This window comes from Chiloscyllium plagiosum, chromosome 5 (assembly GCF_004010195.1).
Source record: "Chiloscyllium plagiosum isolate BGI_BamShark_2017 chromosome 5, ASM401019v2, whole genome shotgun sequence".
Taxonomy (NCBI): domain Eukaryota; kingdom Metazoa; phylum Chordata; class Chondrichthyes; order Orectolobiformes; family Hemiscylliidae; genus Chiloscyllium; species Chiloscyllium plagiosum.
In genome coordinates this window covers 70,024,194-70,044,515 of record NC_057714.1, presented here as the reverse complement: position 1 = coordinate 70,044,515, position 20,322 = coordinate 70,024,194, and the positions used below count along the sequence as shown (strand labels likewise).

The 20,322-nt window shown below is 40.4% G+C and overlaps 1 protein-coding gene across 12 annotated transcripts in view; it reads left to right on the top strand.

Annotated features, from left to right (window-relative positions):
* steap4 (STEAP family member 4) overlaps positions 1–15,944 on the top strand; it is a 26,836-nt gene extending 10,892 nt beyond the window's left edge. For all 12 annotated transcript variants that reach the window (XM_043690308.1, XM_043690309.1, XM_043690304.1 and 9 more), the window contains 4 exons: positions 649–1,098; positions 6,627–7,154; positions 12,401–12,565; positions 13,761–15,944. In XM_043690308.1, coding sequence (XP_043546243.1) covers positions 649–1,098; positions 6,627–7,154; positions 12,401–12,565; positions 13,761–14,030 — 1,413 coding nt within the window. In that variant the 3' untranslated portion in view covers positions 14,031–15,944. The remainder of the gene's footprint in view (positions 1–648; positions 1,099–6,626; positions 7,155–12,400; positions 12,566–13,760) is intronic.
* The last annotated feature ends 4,378 nt before the right edge of the window (positions 15,945–20,322 follow it).

The window sequence follows — 20,322 nt, the reverse complement described above, 5'->3', positions numbered from 1 at the left end:
GGAACCCTCCAACCACAAGGGATGAACTCAGACTTCTCCAGTTTCCTCATTTCCTCTCCCCCCACTTTGTGTTAGTCAAATCCCTCGAACTCAGCACCGCCTTCCTCACCTGCAATCTTCTTCCTGACCTCTCCGCCCCCACCCCATTCCGGCCTTTCACCCTCACCTTGACCTCCTTCCACCTATCGCATTTCCAACGCCCCTTGCCCAAGTCCCTCCTCCCTACCTTTTATCTTAGCCTGCTGGACACACTTTCCTCATTCCTGAAGAAGGGCTTATGCCCGAAACGTCGATTCTCCTGTTCCTTGGATGCTGCCTGACCTGCTGCGCTTTTCCAGAAACACATTTTCAGCTCATTACATCAGACACCTATTATTAATTAATATGCTGATTTGATTCATCCAACTTGGTCTATTTTATTACTTTTGATAAACTCCTATATCTAACTGAGGCATGGAAAGAGGGAAACAGAGAAACACAGTAGAGAGAGATGGGCAACAAATGCCATAACATAATGAGAAATACATGTTAGACTTGGCCTGGTTTGAAGTACAAGTCACTAGCTAGAATTTTCTATAATATTGGCACATTATGTTTTTAGAGTACTCAATAAAGGTAACATCTTCTTTAATGTGTTTCTTTTTACAGATGGAAAATTCATTAGTAATGACTGGAGGTGGTGAAAATGCCAATAAAAGGGATACGATCTGTATTTTTGGCACTGGGGATTTTGGAAGATCCTTGGGCATGAGGCTGCTCAAGTCAGGCTACCCGGTAGTCTATGGTAGCCGAGACGCAAGAAACTCTACCCTACTTCCAAGTGGAGCACAAGTGTTTAGCCATGTGGAGGCCCTGAATACATCCAAGATCATTTTCCTGGCAGTTCACAGGGAAAACTATGATTTCATTTCAGCCCTGTCTGACCAGCTAGATGGGAAGGTGCTAGTCGATGTGAGCAACAACCTCAAAGTGAATCAATATCCTGAATCCAATGCACAATATCTGTCCCAATTGGTTCCCAAAGCCAAAGTGGTGAAGGGATTCAACACAGTTTCAGCGTGGGCTCTGCAGTCGGGTAACTTTGATGCCAGCAGTCAGGTAAGATCTGAATGTAAGAGCAGGAATTGACTATGTAGTTTCTTGCAACTGCCTGGCCATTCAATAAGATCATGATGATCTTTAACTTGCAGCGTCAATTTCCCTGTCACTTGCTTCCTTTTGAATCCTAAAGTACATTGATCTCTGCATTGAATATACTTAATGACAGAGTTTCAATAAAATTAAGACATTTCCTCTGATCACAGTTATAAATTGCCAGCCCGTTATCTTGGGATGACCTCTCCTGTACAAGACAAAGGAAACAGTCTGTCAGCATCTACCTTGTCAAGTGCTCTCAGAACCCAAATATTACAATGAGAGCCCCTTTCAGCTTTCTAATCTCCAGAGAATTTGTGTCCAGTCCATTCAATCGCTGTTCATAGGGCAACTCCTTCATTACAGGAATCAATCTGGTTGACTTTCGTCACACCACTTTACAGGAAATAATATTCTCCTTTAGGTCTGAATACCAGAAAATTACACAGTACTCCAGATATGATCACATCAAAGACCCATACAATTGCAGCAAAAGCTCCTTACTCTTGTAATTCAAATCACGAGGAATAATGACAAACACCTCACCTCAAGTTTTCATCACAAGGGAAGTCTTCAAAATCATAGTAAAAATCAGAACTGCTGACCTTGCACATGACATCTTCCAAGTTTTGTGGACATGGGAATAGAATCAGACAGATTTTACTCTTGTATTCATTATAGAACATAGAACAACACAGCACAGAACAGGCCCTTCGGCCCTCGATGTTGCACCGACCTGTGAACTATTCTCAGCTCGTCCCCCTACACTATCCCAAAATCATCTATGTTGTTTACCATAGGATTGTTTAAATCTCCCTAATGTGGCTGAGTTGACTACATTAGCAGGTAGTGCATTCCACGCCCTTACCACTCTCTGTGTAAAGAACCTGCCTCTGTCATCTGTCTTAAATCTATCACCTCTCAATTTGTAGTTATGCCCCCTTGTACAAGCTGACGTCACCATCCTAGGAAAAAAACTTTCACTGTCTACTCTATCTAATCCTCTGACCATCTTGTATGTTTCTATCAAATCCCCTCTTAGCCTTCTTCTTGCCAATGAGAACAGGTTCAAGTCTCTCAGCCTTTCCTCATAAGGCCTTCCCTCCAGACCAGGCAACATCCTGGTAAATCTCCTCTGCACCTTTTCCAATGTTTCCACATCCTTCCTGAAATATGGGGACCAGAACTGTACACAATATTCCAAGTGTGGCTGCACCAGTGTTTTGTGTAGTTGCAGCATGATATTGCAGTTCCGGAACTCAATCCCACTACGAATGAAGCCTAACACACCATATGCTTTCTTAACAGCACTACCCACCTGGGTGGCAACTTTCAGGGATCTATGTATATGAACTCCAAGATCCCTCTGCACATTCACACTACCAAGAATCTTTCCATCGACCCAGTACTCTGCCTTCCTGTTATTCTTCCCAATGTGCATCACCTCACATTTAGTTGCACTGAACTCCATTTGCCACCTCTCAGCCCAATTCTGCAGTTTATCCAAGTCCCCCTGCAACCATTATCATTCTTCCACACTGTCGACCACTCCACTGACCTTAGTGTTGTCTGCAAATTTACTAATCCATCCACCTATGCCTGCTTCTAAGTCATTTGTCAAAATGACAAACAGCAGTGGTCCCTAAACAGATCCTTGTGGCACACCACTAGTAACTGGACTCCAAGCTGAATATCTTCCATCAACCACCATTCGCTGCCTTCTTTCAGAAAGCCAGTTTCTAATCCAAACTGCTAAATCACCCTCAATTCCGTGCCTCTGCATTTTCTCCATCAGCCTACCATGTGGAACCTTGTCAAAGGCTTTAATGAAGGCCATGTACACCACGTCAACTGCCCTACCCTCATCTACATGCTTGGTCACCTTCTCAAAAAACTCAATGAGGTTTGTGAGACACGACCTGCCCTTGATGACACCATGTTGACTATCTGAAATCAAATTTTTGTTTGCTAGATGATTATAAATCTTATCTCTTATAATCCTTTCCAAAACCTTTCCTACAACAGAAGTAAGGCTCACTGGTCTATAATTATGAAGGCAATTGGCCATTTAAAGAACTAGTGGTCTCCAGTGAAATGGAATGTTGGCATCTCTGCAGCATGGAACCCAAAGTGTTCACAAATAGACTTGTTAAAGCAGGTCTGAACTTTTGGATTAATCTGAATGGCCAGGGTATTACATTAAAGAGATAAAAGAACCAATGGACTTAGTGCCAGGAAACCTTTGGTGAGGGAGGTAAGGTCAGGTACGTGCTTGGATTATTAAAAACGTACATGATTTTTTTTCTAATAAGTATGTGAAACCATTGGTATTGTCAAAATACATCCAAAGCCGTCAAAGGAATTAAAAAGAAAACAATGTTAGATTTTTCATTATGCATGTTATAATGTGTCATTGTAGAATTTGAGTTGAATACCAATTTCCCAGTCTACCATTTTTAATATGGGGTGCCTGCCAAGTGAATTGTTTGATGCACAGCTTCGAGTGTTTCTAAAGTTGAAATGTTTGATTTATAAGAGATGAGGCACTTAGTGAAATGTTTGATTTCATAAGAGATTAGTTGAAGTAATTTCAATGAATTGAATTTTTGTCATCAATGGGATTGTAGCTTTTAGCAGCGATGTCATGCATGATGACATTACTTCATTGTATGTCAGCATGGTTCCTGAATTTGCTCATTGTGGACACTAGGTGAAGTGACATAGAGAGGAAAGGGCAAAAGGAGGTGGGTAGGGGCATGGCTTGGCATAACCTAGTACTTTTAAGTTGCATGGGTCAGTACTTTGCAATGTGAAGGCGATGCTGAAGACGCCTAAAGACTGGACTAAGGAATCACGGATGAAACAGTCTATTTGGAATTCTGAAAGGAAAGGGGAAAATGTTTTGGGTAGCTTCATCATTAGTTTACTGGATGGATTCCTGGGATGGCAATAATGGCATATGAAGAGAAACTGGATTGACTAGATGCATATTCACTGGGGTTTAGATGAATGAGGGGGAATCTTGTGGAGATTTCCAAAATTCCACCAGGATAAAAGCAAGAACGTTGATCTTTATGACTGAAGTCCATAATCAGGGAGCACGGGCTAAGGACACAGAGTAGGCTACTTAGGACTGAGATCAGGAGTAAATTTGCCCAGAGAGTGGTGAGCCAGTGGAATTCTCTGCCACAGAAAATGGTTGAGGCTAAAACATTGAATGTTTTCAAGGTGGAGTTAAATATAGTTTTTAGGGCTCATGAGATCCACGAGTCAGGCGAGAAAGCAGGAATAGGATTTTGAGTAGGATGATCAGCCATGATCATATTGAATGATGGAGCAGCCTGGAAGGACTGAATGGCTGATTCCTGCTACTATTTTCTATGTTTATCACACTAAAGGTGGAGGAATTCTGTTCAGTGTGGAGACTGGTGCAGTTTGAGGAAAAAGAGGAAGACAATCTGTGAGAGAGGGGAAGGGTTAAATTAGAAATGCAGACAATTAAATGGGCAGTATCTTTTTTCTGCTTTCCTACTGCCCACCAGCCCTTTCCCTGTCTCTAACCTTGGGAATGACGTGTCACATCTCTAGTTTCGATGAAAGATCATTGACTTGAAATATGGGCTGTACTTCTTTCCCTGCTGAGTGTTTCAACATTTTCTGTTTGTATTTTAGATTTCTTGTATCCCTCATATTTGCTTTAGTGAAAAGTAATGGTTTCTCACCATTTAAAAATATTTGACATTTTCACTTTTCCCACCACAGTGAATACTCACATTTGCTTGACCTGCTGTGCTGTTCCAGCAATAAAGTTTCAACTCTGATCTCCAGCATCTGCAGACCTCACTTTCTCCTTTGCTAAATTTTAGCCAACTTAATCTGTTAATATTTTTTTGAAGATGCTTTATTGAGTTCTTTGTAGCTTACTTTGCAGCATCAGCAAATTTCTCTGCATTACACTTGGTCCCTTCATTTGAATCATTATGATAGATTATAGTAGATAGTACCCCAGCACTGAACTTTGCAATACTCCAGGAGTAATATCCTACTATCCTGAAAATTCCCCAATTGTCCCTATTCTCTGTTTTCTGTCCACAAACCATTTTTCTGTTCCCATTTTCCTTACACTTCAAACATTACGATGACAAAATATGTATGGCCAGACTTTGCAGAAACCACAACACAAAATCCTAAGCCTCAAACTTAAACAAATTACCACAGTTCAAACCACTCTACAAATTGACTGTGACTTATAAAATTACTGCAGTATTAAAACTCTCTACAATCTAACGGTAATATGCAAACACATGCATGGTGAGTTGTTACTGGTGTTGATTGTAGGCTTGCATATAGACAGAGGTGACCTGTCTCTGTCCTTTTGGTCTCAACTGCAATAAAACATTTCTGTGATGATTCATATTACAATATTACAAATGCATCTCCTGTTGTCATCACGCTGTGTCTTCCAGTATCTAACAACACTTTTATTGTTAGTTTATTTTCTGGCTGGGCTAGCGATGACTAGATGGACAAAATATTGTTTCCATAATAGAAAACAGTACAACTGTTACCCCATGGTGGTGGCTGCCTCCAGGATTGATGTAAGTGTGAAGGTTCTTTCCATATCATTGTTTACAAAATTGTCTCTTCCAGCCTCTTACTTATGTATGCAACAACCCTGATCTTGCACCATTACAGGTACTTGTGATTACGTTACCTCCAGGCTTCTAAAGAACCAGTATTGAGCTGGCTCCCACTTCATTGCTATTTCTATCATATCTGCATATACCATGGTGGCACGGTGGCTCACAGAGCCAGGACCTGGGTTCAATTCCAGCTTTGCGCAACTATCTATGTGGAGTTTGCATATTCTCCCGGTGTCTGTGTGGGTTTCCCTCGTGTGCTCCCATTCCTCCCACAGTCCAAAGATGTGCAGGTTAGGTGGTTAGGTGAATTGGCTGTGCTAAATTGCCCATCATGTTCAGGGATATGTGGGTTAAATGCATTAGCTAGTGTAATAGGGTAGGGGGAATGCGTCTGGGTGGATTACACTTTGAAGGGTCAGTGTGGACTTGTTGGGCTGAAGGGCCTGTTTCCACACTGTAGAGATTCTATGTGTAGTTGTTTTCCATATGTTTTGTTGGCTATTCACATTTTACAGTTTTAGCTTATGTCCCTGGTTTGCATCTTTTCACATCTTGTGATCTTTCAATTCAGAGAAGGCCATGTCAATCACCAATCCTCCATCTGTGCTAAGGTATTACTTCCACAAACACATATTTGGTGTATCACCCACTTTAGTGTACCTTGGAAAATTCATTATGCATAAAGATTAAATGAAGAAAGTAATGTTAGCAGTGATGGCCTTAAACACTTTTTATCCTGATTGACATGTTGCATTTTATATTTAAAAAATCAATTAGCTTGTGTTGAGTTTATTAAGTAATAGCATCAATTTTTGCACCAGTAATAAAAATGATCAATCTATGTTCCAGGTTTTTGTTTGTGGGGATGACAATCAATCAAAACAGTTGGTGATGGATGTTGCCAGGAGCATAGGCCTCACTCCTTTAGACCAGCGATCCCTTCTGGCAGCTGAAGAAATCGAGAACTACCCTCTCCAGCTTTTTCCAATGTGGAGACTACCATTTCGTATCACAGCTGGCCTCACAGTATTCTTCTTCATATACTGTGTGGTGATTGATATAATTTATCCTTATGCAAAAGAAAATAATGATTTTTCCTATAAACTTGCAATTTCTGTTCCTAACCGTGTCTTCCCAAATGTCTCCCTAATCCTGCTGAGCTTGGTTTATCTGCCGGGTGTCATTGCTGCCTTCATTCAGCTTCACAGAGGGACAAAGTACAAGCGATTCCCTGACTGGCTCGACCGATGGATGTTGTGTCGAAAGCAGCTTGGGCTTGTGGCACTTGCCTGTGCCTTCCTTCATGTACTCTATACATTCGTCCTCCCAACTCGATACTCAGTTAGATGGCGCTGGATAAACTCATTGATTGAAGAGGTAATAATTTTATCTATGTGTACACTGTTATTTTATGAATTTTTTTAACAAATATCACAGAAACAGTTTAAATGTTCAGACAAATTGCAAGCAAAATCAAATTTAAATCCAAAATATATTGCACTGTTTTATATAATATCTTAGCTAGTCTTAATTAAGAATGGTGTTGAGTTTCAGTCCCGTGATATCATAGGTGATACAGAGTTGCTAGGAAAGGTTCAGAGAAGAGTCACTGGAATATACCTCCTTTAAAAGCCCCCATTTACCACAATGGTTTATGGACTTACAATTCAATGCTCTACAGCAATATAAAAGTTTACAAGGTTTCTTTGAGTGAAATCTTCCCAATCACTGAAAGACATGGACAATGGTAAGTCAATTGACAAGTCCCAGCATCAAGACATCAGTCTTAAGTCAGGAGGCCCAGATTCAAGTCCCACCTGTTCCAGCTGCATATGAAAATATCTCTGAACAGGTTGGTTAAAACAGCATCAATAAGGTTTGAAGATGGTGGAGCATAGTAAGGGAAGTGACACTGTGGGAGAGGAGGAAACATCAATGGTCATTAGCACCCTGGTTCCAATTGGCTCAGAGAAAAACTAAGCAGTAAGTTCATCAGACTGACTCCTGGGATGGTGACTTTGTCTGAGGAGGAGACATTATTTCAACTGAGCCTAAATTCTTTGGAGTTTAGAAGAATGAGAGGCATCTCTTTGAAGCTGCTTAATGTCTGACAGATTGGATGCAGAAGCTATGCTTACCCAGAGACGGGTACAGAACATGGAGTCACATTTTCAGAATAAACGGTAGGTCTTTGTGAACTGAGATATGGGAAAATGTCTTCACTCAGAGGGTGGGGAACCCCTGGTATTCTCTACCATAGGTCTGATGGTTTATTGCAGTCATTTACAGACAGAGGTTACTGCTTGATACTTGGATGCTTTGTTCCAGACAGCTGGAGGATGCAACAAGGGCATGTAACGGAGGATGAGGATCTGTGAGACCCGAGGCATTGCACTGAGTAGGGGAATGAGGTTGTGCATTCAAACAAACAGCCCTTTCTCCATTCTACAGTATGTACATTGTCAGCCAGAATAACCGAGGCAGGACTTGTTTGTCAAATGCTATCAACAGAACTGAGTTGCATGAATTCATTTTTCACTGATTCTAAATATTTTCATGCATCTTTAATCATAGCCTCAAAGGTAACTTACCAATTGATTGCTTTCTTTGGATTTTTTATTGTTTGATAAAAGTTAAAGTTACAAACTGATGGAAGCCTTCACAATGTCAGATGCTTCCTCAATCAATTATGACAAAGTTTTAAGCTGGTATAAAATTAAAAACAAAACAGAAGAACTGCAGATGCTGGAAATTTAAAACAAAAAACAGATTTGCTGGAAAGTTTCAGCAGGTCAGGCAGCATCTGTGGAGAGAAATAAAATTAACGTTTCAGTTCCGGTGACCCTTCCTCAGAACCGCTTTTGCTTTTGTATAAAAGTAAAGTTGCCATTGATCTGTTCTCTCATTAGAGAGAAAGACTTATGGTGGTTTCCCTTGTGGTCACCATGCCTTAGGCAAGGGGACAGCCTGAGAAGGAGAATCCTTCATGGTGACTTCAGCAGGTGTGGGAATTGAACTCATGCTGTTGGTGACACTGTGCATCACAAACAAGCTGTCCAGTTATCTGAGAAATATGTGCAGTATAGAAATGTTGAAAAAGGACAGAAGTAGGCCATTCAGCCCTTTGAGCATGCTCCGCCATTCATTATGACCAACTGAGTACCTTGTTATCACTTTCTCCACATAAACTTTCATCCCTTTAGCCCTAGAGAAGGAATAGTTAACCTTAAGCAGAGTTAGAACATCATGTGGTGCTCAGGATGGCTTCATTCTTGTAGTTACAGCTAAAATGACATTAGCTCCAGCATTTGATAATGAAAGTGAACACAGTTTACAAAATTTACAACACAGCTTCACCCCTTCTACAAATGTGCCATCATATGGTTTTCTTTGTTTTAAGCCTCCCACTATATCCAGTCCTGAGGTCAGCAGCTGGACTGGAGGGATCCTACCCCATGGTGGAGCCTGCTGGTATTGCAGCCTTGGGTGGATGTCCACAAGGACATTGTTGCAAGAGAGCCCAGCTATGCTGACAGCATTCTGGCCAGAGGATGTTTACCCTCCTCAGCTGGAACTTCTATAGGATTGAGTATTGCAGGCAGAGTGAAATTGGAGGAGCCTGACACCTCTGCTGTGCATTGAGTGGAGAATTGTGGTGTGTTTATATGTTGTTCCTCCTTCTGCTATATTTCAATCGGCATCGTCCTGTCCAGTGATGAAGAGACATCTGGATTGAGGCTAAGGACCCTCCTTCTCCCTGTGGTCTTGCCTTTGGTGCTGAGCACATTTTGCTGTTGCTCCTGTATCAATTTGTGACATTTTCGACAAGGATATTAATGACCAGCACTTTGGGATCTTCTTTGACCTGGCGCATGCATGGTCTCTTTGGCAGTTCTCGATGTGCCAGCACTCTGGAATAGGGACGGGGTTGCTCTTCAGCCAGCTGCAGAAATATGGCAGTGACATGCTCACCAGAACACATTCCTGACTCTAATCTAGCTCACAGACTCACTGAAGTGGCAGGACGAGTTGTGGAGAGTGTGGAAGACAGTCTGGCCTGTGCTTCCTCTGATGGATCTGTGGCATCTTCCTCAGAGGAAAGGGAGAAGGTGTTATCTAGAAAGGCTGCCCTCATGATGGTGAAGACTCTGTGAATGCCATTGGTACCTGCAGAAGACAAGAGAAGGAATGAGTCATGGAACAGGTTTAGGAACCTGGCCACGTTAGGAATTCACTCACAGTGATGCCAAATGGGGAGCAACACAGCAACTTAACAATGAATCTTATTTACGTCACATGTCATGATGAGAAATCCTCCATGAAACTTTTTGTACTTTATGATTTTTGGGAAAATTCAGTACAATGACTCACTGAAATAATGAAAAAATTAGATTCAGTGCTCTTGTACAGTCTATTTGAAGAAGTAGCTAAGTTAACAAGAGCAGCGTCATGATGTTCTGAAGAGGAGTCATACTGGACTTGAAACGTTAACTCTTTCTCTCATCATGATGCTGCCAGACCCGCCAAGTTTTACCAGAATTCTCTGCTTGTATTTCACTTTGCCAGCATACACAGTTTTTTATATTTTGATACGAATATACATTTTGTAAGCATAAAGCCAAAATAGCTGTGAAGCTATTTACAGAGACGACTATTTACGTTTGAAAGAGCTGAAAGAACAAATAGTTGGATTGTACAGGGAGTGTGGACTCGCTGTGTACATTTGAAAAGGAGCCAGACAATACACCAAATAATTTCCTCAGTGTGCATTGCTCCATATGGGAGGGAGCTGAGAACTAGCAATGTGTTTCCCATTCACAACATTCTGCAACCAGTTTAATTCCCACAAGCAGCCGGAAAGGAACATCTGAAATTTCCCTAAATTTTGTTTTCCTAAATCAGCAGCAGCTTTTCTTGGCAATGGTTGTTTTTGCTTCTCGCCTGGAATTCCATGGGTGATTGAGAGAGGGCAAACGTGGATGACAAGCATAAATTGCAGCTTCGATCGGTCTCAATAACCTGACCCTGTCTTTTATTTTATATGCGAAGGTAATCACAGGAATGTGCTGGTGTAGTGTGGCAATGAATATCAGATCATAAGAAATAGGAACAAGAGTAGGCCATTCGGCCCCTCAAGCCTGCTCCATCATTCAATAGGATTGTGATTGATCTGACATTCCTCACATTCCACTTTCCTGTGTTTTCCCCATTGCCCTTGATTAAGAATCTAAGAATATTAATTAAGAGTTACTAATAGTAATTACTAATATTACTACTATTAAGTTTATAAGTTCATAAAATATAGAAGCAGAATTCTACCATTCAGCCCATCAAGTCTGCTCTGCCTTTTGATCTTGGATGATATGCTCCTCATCCCCAATTTCCTGCTTTCACCATATATTAAAACAATTTGTTCTGCTTTTGCAAAATTTTGAGGCAAAGAAATAACCTATAGCTTAATAATTTTATGCCAAGTGATGTCAGTATTTGATGTCAACATTATAAGACACTTGATGTAATTCAGTGTCTGTTCATGGGATGGGGTGGGTCTCATCCATTGTTTGGAGAATTGGTCTGAAAACCACATCAGTTCCATGGGGGAGGTCCTACAGAAACAAGTGCCCTCTGAGTATAAAAGTGAATATAGGTGGGTTGAGGTCACTCGTGGTGGAGTTCCAGCCCACTAAAGATGGTCACCTGACCAACAAGCCAGTCACTTCCAGCTGAGGTAATGCAGATTTCCAAGATCAACATGGGACGACGTGAATTAATGCGGGTTCATGGAGAGTGGTGTTCAGAGACAAGGGCAGAGGGTAGCTTTCAACAGCATCTCAATGGGTGGCTTTCAGCAGCTAAACCGCCTGCCGAATGCAAGACCCCTCACTCAAGCAGAGTGTCTGACTACCAGGGACTGACTGGAGTCCAGAGGTAAATGAGAGTGTTCGCTGTACCTCACAAGTTTCATTTAATCCCTGAGCTCTGGGCTAATGGGCATTAATAGCCTCATTGGCGAGCCTAACTGACATCGCACCGGTGGTGCTTGGGAAGCCCGGGTCAGCCTCTTCCACAGAATTGGGAAAGTTTTGTCATCACCAGGATACTGAAATGGAACTTCTCCCCGATTAATTGCTTACAGATACCATGTTTCCACTGTGATGAGTTGCATTTCATCAAGCCTAATGTGCTTTTTTGTATTTTGCAGTGAAATCATTGCCATTAAGAACAATGTATGGAAATACATCTCAAAATGATGTCACTGCAATTCTACATGCTAAACCCATTCCAATTGAGAAATGTAATTTTGAGCAATATTCAATTAGTCCAACTGCTAAAAATTCTAAGAAATTTCAAGAACGTTTTCGCACATAGAATTGTAAGAATCTGAAGGAGCTTCCCCAAATGACTGTAGGTGTTCAGACAAATGCAACTTTCAAGACTGAGATTAATGGATTTTTGTTGGATAAGGGTTATGGAGATAAGTCAGATAGGTTCTGTTGAAGTACAGGGTCAGTCATTATTGAATTGAATTCAGGCTTTAAGGAGCTGAACTTCCGTAGTTCAAAGGTTATGCCTCTTCCACCGTTTGTTCACCATTATTTAGATTTTTCTCTTCTTTCTTGCAGTCAAAGAAAAATAAAACTATGCAGATAAGCAAAGTACTGTCATGGCGCCTTGACCTGTATTTTGCGTTAGGAATACTGGGGTTTGCTCTCTACATTTTGCTGGGCATCACGTCTCTTCCATCAGTCAGCAATAATGTCAACTGGAGAGAGTTCCGCTTTGTTCAGGTACCACTTAGCGTATGCATATGTGGAATTAATCACTTAAATCAGATTGCATTTTAGGTAACACCCCTGCTGTGCACTGCACACGTTGGGACATGTTTCTGCAATCAAAGCAGTACAGATGGGGACTTCCACAAGCATACATGTTGGGCATGGTGATTCCATGCACTGTGCTGGATCTGAAGCTGATTCTCATAACACCTTGTGTGGACAAAATGATCACATGAATCTGGTATAAATGGCATTTTGTGACGTGTGTCAACAACAGAAAAAGGTTTTGTGACACTGTGGATAGTGGCCTGTCTCTGAGCCAGAAGCTTTGGGCGTATGACCCATTCCAGGGCTTGATGACCGTGTAGTATCAGCCTGGAAACCCTTCCAACACACACCAGTAGCAGGGCTGCGAGAGAGTACCAGAGGATCAAAAAGTATCAGCATACATCAACAAATCATCACTTATGTGAAATATGTTATTACTACAGACACAGCATGGCACAATACATTTGGATAGAGTATACCCATTGCTCTGTCTCCATAATTTCGCGATGAAAGTAAAGGCGCAGGTTCTGAGATTACCTCAGCCACAGCTAGACTCGAACATCATGCTTTCAGCGCTAAACTGGTGCACTCTGGCTGTTCAGACAAATGGGGCAACCTGCTGCATGGCCTAACATTTTTATATTCGTGTTGTATTTTGTTGCTATGGACAATGATGGTAGAGGCTCCAAATTTCTCCACATTACATGGCTGACCAGGAATCTCTCTTTTTTATTACTTGCTATTGGTATGTGTTGGAACGGTTTGCAGTCTGATACTCCATTGTCATCAAGCCCTGGAATTGGACGTAACCCTAAAGCTTCTGGCTCAGAGACTGACCACTACCCACAGTGCCACAAAATGTTTTTCTGTTGTGGACACACATTACAGATTGTCAATAATACCAGATTCATTTTAAATGACTACATCTTAAACATTTATATCAACTCTTGCAAGTAAAGATAAACACACAACAGAATAATGTGTTCACATTGTGTATCAAAAGTGCATAATTTTATCATTGGAGACGTGTTGATATAGTTGAATAACTAAAGTTACATTTGTGACATGAAATGTCAGTTGGAAGCATTATTAGTAATTTCAAATAAAATTTTGCATATTTGAATTATAGTGATTAAATTATTTATCCCTTGCCTTACAGTCCAAGCTAGGCTATGTAACACTCCTGCTGTGCACGGCACACGCTGCAGTGTACGGCTGGGACAGGTTTCTGCAATCAAAGAGGTACAGATGGGGACTTCCACAAGCATACATGTTGGGCATGGTGATTCCATGCACTGTGCTGGTTTTGAAGCTGATTCTCATAACACCTTGTGTGGACAAAATGATCACTAGAATCCGGCAAGGCTGGGAGAGAGTACCGAAAGATGAAAAGGTACAAACATTCGTCAACAAATCATCACTTGTATGATGTATATTTGAAGCCAAGTTCATTCCTGTTGAAGGGCCTTTGCCCGAAACGTCGATTTTGCTGCTCCTCGGATGCTGCCTGACCTGCTGTGCTTTTCCAGCACCACTCTAATCTAGACTCTGATTTCCAGCATCTGCAGTCCTCACTTTTGCACTGATGTATATTTGGGTCCAGTTTTTCTGTAAACCTAATAAACATTAATCAATTGAACACACAGCAGAGTACAAATGGGCAGAGCTCCATGATGTTAATTGAATCCCTAGCTTGCATTGAATTAAATGATTTATTGTCATGTGTATTTTATGGTGAACAATACAGTAAAATACAGTGAAAAGCTTCAACTGTCACCACAATCAGGCACCATTTTGAATAGTTTAAGAATAAAAAGATATAACTGAAAAAGAACCTATCTTTCATTTATCTAGTTAGATGGTGAAGCATGAAACCAAACGATGAAAATATTTTGATTGGTGAGCGGTTTAATTACAGATTGCAACACTGTATATATTTATCTATTACTGGAAACTCAGTGCTTCAGCTGTCTTCTTTTGTACCCTTTGAAAGCCGATAAAATTGAATTAACCCAAGAAGCACTTCTTAAAAGGACAACAATCTCCCTTGATAAGTGTTCTCAGTACTTAAATAAACATGGTCTACACTTTCTCTTAACAATATAATTAACGTACTATATGCACAGTTTGCCAACCTTCTCACCCCTTGCCCAAGGATTTCTATGCTTTCTCTTGAAGTGGATAAAGTGCTTCCAGTCAGACTGGCAATACGCATTCAAGCAACATTTAAATAAATAGGACAAGCAAAAACAGCCCCTGTCAGCATATTTCCCTGGCTCTACACTCATTTGGAAGTTCATCCAATGAAGTGAGGAATTGTTTCTTTCACAGTCTTCTCCAACACAATATTTGTTTGCAATTAGTCTGTGAGTCTGGAATTCAGATACACTGCAAATGATGGAATGAAAGCTCCACTATTGCTGAAATGTTAGGAAAGATCCCACATGAAATGAGTTTAGGCAAGTTCAGACCAGCTTCTTTTTCCTGTACTTAACAGTGTTGCTCTCCAAAAAAAGAATTATTTTTCCTTTAATTAAAGTTTGCATGCAGCAAATTCAATTGGAACAAATTAACATGCCAGAAGTGTGTTTGATACTTCTTTGATTTTTACATCTATGAAAATAGAACAAGGATATGAAAACAAAGTGATTTTTAATGATCTTAATGAGAGAATATATAATGTCACATCAAAAATTAAATAAAGCTGCAGTAATCTGTACATAATATGTCATTATTCTAGAACTATATACAAAATCTATACATTCATTACAGGAACAGATCTGTTGTTAACATCCACAACAGTGACAAGACAAGTTAATTAAAGATATTTTAAAAGGATACATATCCTGGATTTTGCAAGTAGAAGGATAGGGCACAAAATCAAGAAAGTGAGATGAAATCTTTACACTGTAACTAATTAGGCCTCTGCTGGAGAATTTTGTCCCATTCTAAGTACCATACATAAGAAAGGATGTCAATGCCTTGGAGAGCAGTACAGAGATGTAGCAGAATGATAACTTGGGATAAGGGACTCCTTCACTTATGTCAAGAAGAAACCGAGATTGATTTTCTTGGAGCCTATGACTAAAGAGGAAACGTAACTGGCATGTTTAAAATGATGTGTAGGCGGTTGAAATTTTCTATTAGCAAAGGGAGCTCAATAAACAGAGAACACAGATTTAAGACAATTGGCAAAGGAATTGAGAAAATAGAGCCAATGAGCTTTCTTAAAATAGTGTTTTACTGTGATCTGGAATGCAAAGCCTGAAAGGGTGTTGGAAGCAGATTCAGTTGTAAGATTCAAAGAGAAATTGAATATAAACAAGAAAAGGAAAAAGTGGGTGTGTAGAAGTAATTTATAACTCTTTCATGGTGCTCATACAAAAGATCTGAATGCTGTCCTGTAGTGCTTCATGATTATTGAATCCATGATCATATAAAATTATAATAAAGTGTAACATTCAGGATGTCAGTTTAATGGAAATTAACCTAATGGAAATTTAAGTTTTTTGTCTCATTTCTTCCAACTACACCAGAGTATTATGTCATTGCTCTAGCAAATGAAGTTTTTTGTTTTAGATTTTCAGCACACATTAATGTCTCCTGTTTGTCACAAGATCTGTGTACTGATATGATCATGTTTTGAAAATAAGTTTCAATAAAACATTCAGCTGAAACATTTGCGTGTTTTTACATCAGCTTGAATTAATTTAGTTTCAGCTCATGCAAAACAGCAACAACCTCCACCACGTATTTCTATATTGATCTGCACTCACTAACATATTTCCCACAGCACTCTACCGAATACAGGGAAGCAGTGCATCCAGGAATGGATCAGCAGTCAATCCCAAGTTGTGGGCAGACAACTTTTATAATTAAGGCCCAATTAAGGGTAATTAAGTCTGGCAGCCAACATGTTCCAGACAGTTGGCCAGTTCTCCACTGCAGTTCATTAATGTGGCCTCGCTGCACCAGTTTGAGGGGGCCATGCAGAGCTAGATGCTGCAGGGTCGACAGAGAAAGAATGAGCAGGAAAGCTCGCCCTCATGGCCAAAATGGGAAGATTCTTCCATTTGAGTTTGTACGATTTTCTGCCTTTGGCCATCACTTATTTTTCATTTAGTTTATCCATCTGAGGCTTCAGATCCTCTAACTGTCTCTGCACCACCATCCTCTCCAGCTAGCACTGCTTCAGAGCTGCCAGCCCTTTCATTGGGAAGCCACATCCAGTCCTTAATCAGACTAGACCTGACCAATTACAAGTGATCTCTGGGAAATTTGACAATCAAGTCCTCATTGCAAATTTGCTCAAGGAGGCTACTCATCACCAACTTAATAATACTTGGGGATGGATAACAGATTCCTACATTTCATGAGATAATTCCATTTATTGTATGCTCTGCTTCAAGGCAGGCTCCTAGCTTATTGTCTGCTGATGCAATATCCAGGGCCATTTCTCTGAACAGATTTTGTGGATGTTGGCTTGCCATTGCTTTCCACTCTCAGGAGTAGGTGAAGGAATTAGATCTCAAGTCTACCTTAGTCAAAACAGGAATCAAACCCATGTTAGCCATTTAGTTAACTGAGAAAATGGCATCCTCCCCACGACCCCCACCACACCATGAAAAAATAGAAAATGTTTTCCTTATTGTTGGAAGAGAGTAACATCATCAGAACACAGACAATGTAAGAGAGAAGGCCAGTTTGTTCATTTTATTTCTAAAATGCCACAATTGTCTGGTAATAATCGTCAAAGCATCCTTTACATTGGCATTGATCACCTATCCACCTCTGATTTTGACTTCACACTGATTTAGTGAAGTAACTTAGAGGGTTGATGAGGAAAAAGTAGTCAATATTGTTTATAAGTCGCTTCTGACGGTATTTGACAAATGGCCACATAGTAGAATTGTTTATAAAACCAGTGCCCATAGAAACAAAAGACTAGTGGGAGGGTAGATATAAATTTGACTCAGGAATATTAAAAAGTGAGTAGTGATAAATGTTTGTCTTTCAGACTTATCAAATTCATAAAGAGAATTCCAAAGTGGTTGTTACTAGGGGTCCTATTCTTCTGGATATGTATTAGTGACCTAAGCTTCAGTAATCAAAGTTTAAGTCCATTTAATGGCCTCTTAATTAGGTCAACCCATCTCCACTATTAGTTTACCTGGACAGATAGAAGCTTCCCAACCTCAAGATAGGCTCTGCTGGAATTCCCATGTGATTTTGCACAAATCTTGTCATAACCTGTATTGCTCAGGTCCCCATAAGATTCCAATCCATTTAGTTCTGCAGTTTTTAAACCTATTAAATCTTTTGCAATGTTTGAATGTGGTAAAAATTCATCTGGCACCAGTACAAACATTTGGAATGTGTTTGCGTTCTTAGCTGTAAATTCCCCATGTTATAAAAAAGGTATTTTGAGTATTTCTTCATTGAGACTTTGCTTAATACTGGTAATGCCTAAATATAGCCCAATGACTAAATCATCCACAAGAACAACTGAGTGCTTTCTGCTGAGGAAAAATAAACAAACAATAATTACTTGCTCTAAAGAAATGAATCAGTATTAATAAGAAAATGAACACAGAAAGATTTAAACAAAACCAGAGAAAGGAAGTATTTCACATATTGAGTATTGAACTAGATCTTAGTATCGTCATTATTGTGTAGAAACAAGACAATCATTTTTCAAATAGAAATGCTCACACAGCAAAGAAATGTAATGGAAGTCAATTTATTTTTAAATGGTTGATTGAAGGTGGAATGGTGATGTTATCTCTAGATATGGGACATTGAACTCTGGCTAAGAATAAGCAAATGAGAACAGACCAGATATTAATTTGCAGACATTTGTACAGTGGATGCAACTGAGAAGCAGTGACATTACAGGATGTAATAAATTGAGAGACTTGGAAAGAGACAAATTGAGGAGAGACGGAGTAAAGATCTGAATAGTCAACAAACTTCACACTCACAGGCACACACAGACTCACACGTGCACTCCCTCACTCTCACACTCACTCTCAAGCACGCATACATGATTACAGTCATAGAGTCATAGAAACGTACAGCATGGAAACAGACCCTTCAGTCCAACCTGTCCACGCAGACCAATACCACAAACCAATCTAGTCCCACCTGCCATATCCCTCCAAACCCTTCCTATTCATATACCCATCCAGATGCCTTTTAAAGGTTGCAATTGTACCAGCCTCCACCACTTCCTCTGGCAGCTCATTCCATACATATGCCACTCTCTGAGTGAAAACATTGCCCCTTAGGTCTCTTTTATATCTTTCCCCTGTCACCCTAAACCTATGCCCTCTAGTTCTGTACTCCTCGACCCCAGGGAAAAGATCTTTGTCTATTTATCCTATCCATGCCCCTCATGATTTTATAAACCTCTATAAGGGCACTGCTCAACCTCCGACACTCCAGGGAAAACAGCCCCAGCCTGTTCAGCCTCTCCCTATAGCTGAAATCCTCCAACCCTGGCAACATCCTTGGAAATCTTTTCTGAACCCTTTCAAGTTTCACATCATCTTCCCGAGAGGAAGGAGGCCAGAATTGCATGCAATATTCCAAAAGTGGCCTAACCAATATCCTGTATAGCCGCAACATGACCTCTCAACTCCTGTACTCAATACTCTGACCAATAAAGGAAAGCATACCAAATGCCGCCTTCACTATCCTATCTACCTGTGACTCCACTGTCAAGGAGCTACGAACCTGCACTCCAAGGTCTCTTGTTCAGCAACACTCCCTAGGACCTTACCATTAAGTGTATAAGTCCTGCTAAGATTTGCTTTCCCAAAATGCAACACCTCGCATTTATCTGAATTAAACTCCATCTGCCATTTCGCAGCCCATTGGCCCATCTGATCAAGATCCCATTGTAATCTGAGGTAATCTTCTTCGCTGTCCACTACACCTCCAATTTTGGTGTCATCTGCAAACTTACTAACTATAACTCTTATGCTTGCATCCAAATCATTTTTATAAATAATGAAAAGTAGTGGACTCAACATCGATCCTTGTGGCACTCCACTGGTCACAGGCCTCCAGTCTGAATAACAACCATTCACCACCACCCTCTGTCTTCTACCTTTGAGCCAATTCTGTATTCAATGTCTAGTTCTCCCTGTATTCCATGAGACCTAACCTTCCTCACCAGTCTTCCATGGGGAATCTTGTCAAATGCCTCACTGAAGTCCATATAGATCGCATCTACTGCTCTACCCTCACACACATGCACACCCTCTTTCTCTCTTTTACACACACACATAAATCTATGGGATGCATTTGCATTTCCAGATTTATATTTGTAGATACATTCTATTTTGTTCACAAAGGATATAATCTGTAAATAGCCAGTCAACGTGACATTTTATAAATTCCTACTTTGGAAATAAAACCAGTTTGACTTCAGGTTAAGACACAGACAGACTCTCAACAAGACCCCACACCCTAAAATGCATTGTCTTACCTAAGAATGTCACCTCTTTTATACCAATAAAGCCTTAGGTTATCTCCAGGCAGTGACTTGAAAGAAATTCTGGGATTTACATAATAATCAATCGAAACCTACACCTCCATTCTAACTGCTTAAAGACTTAAGAGCCATCTAGGTTTGCCTGATACATTCACATCGTGTGCATGACCCTTTGATCTTTTACTTATAATTCTGTGTCCAATGTATCTTCTGTCACTCACTA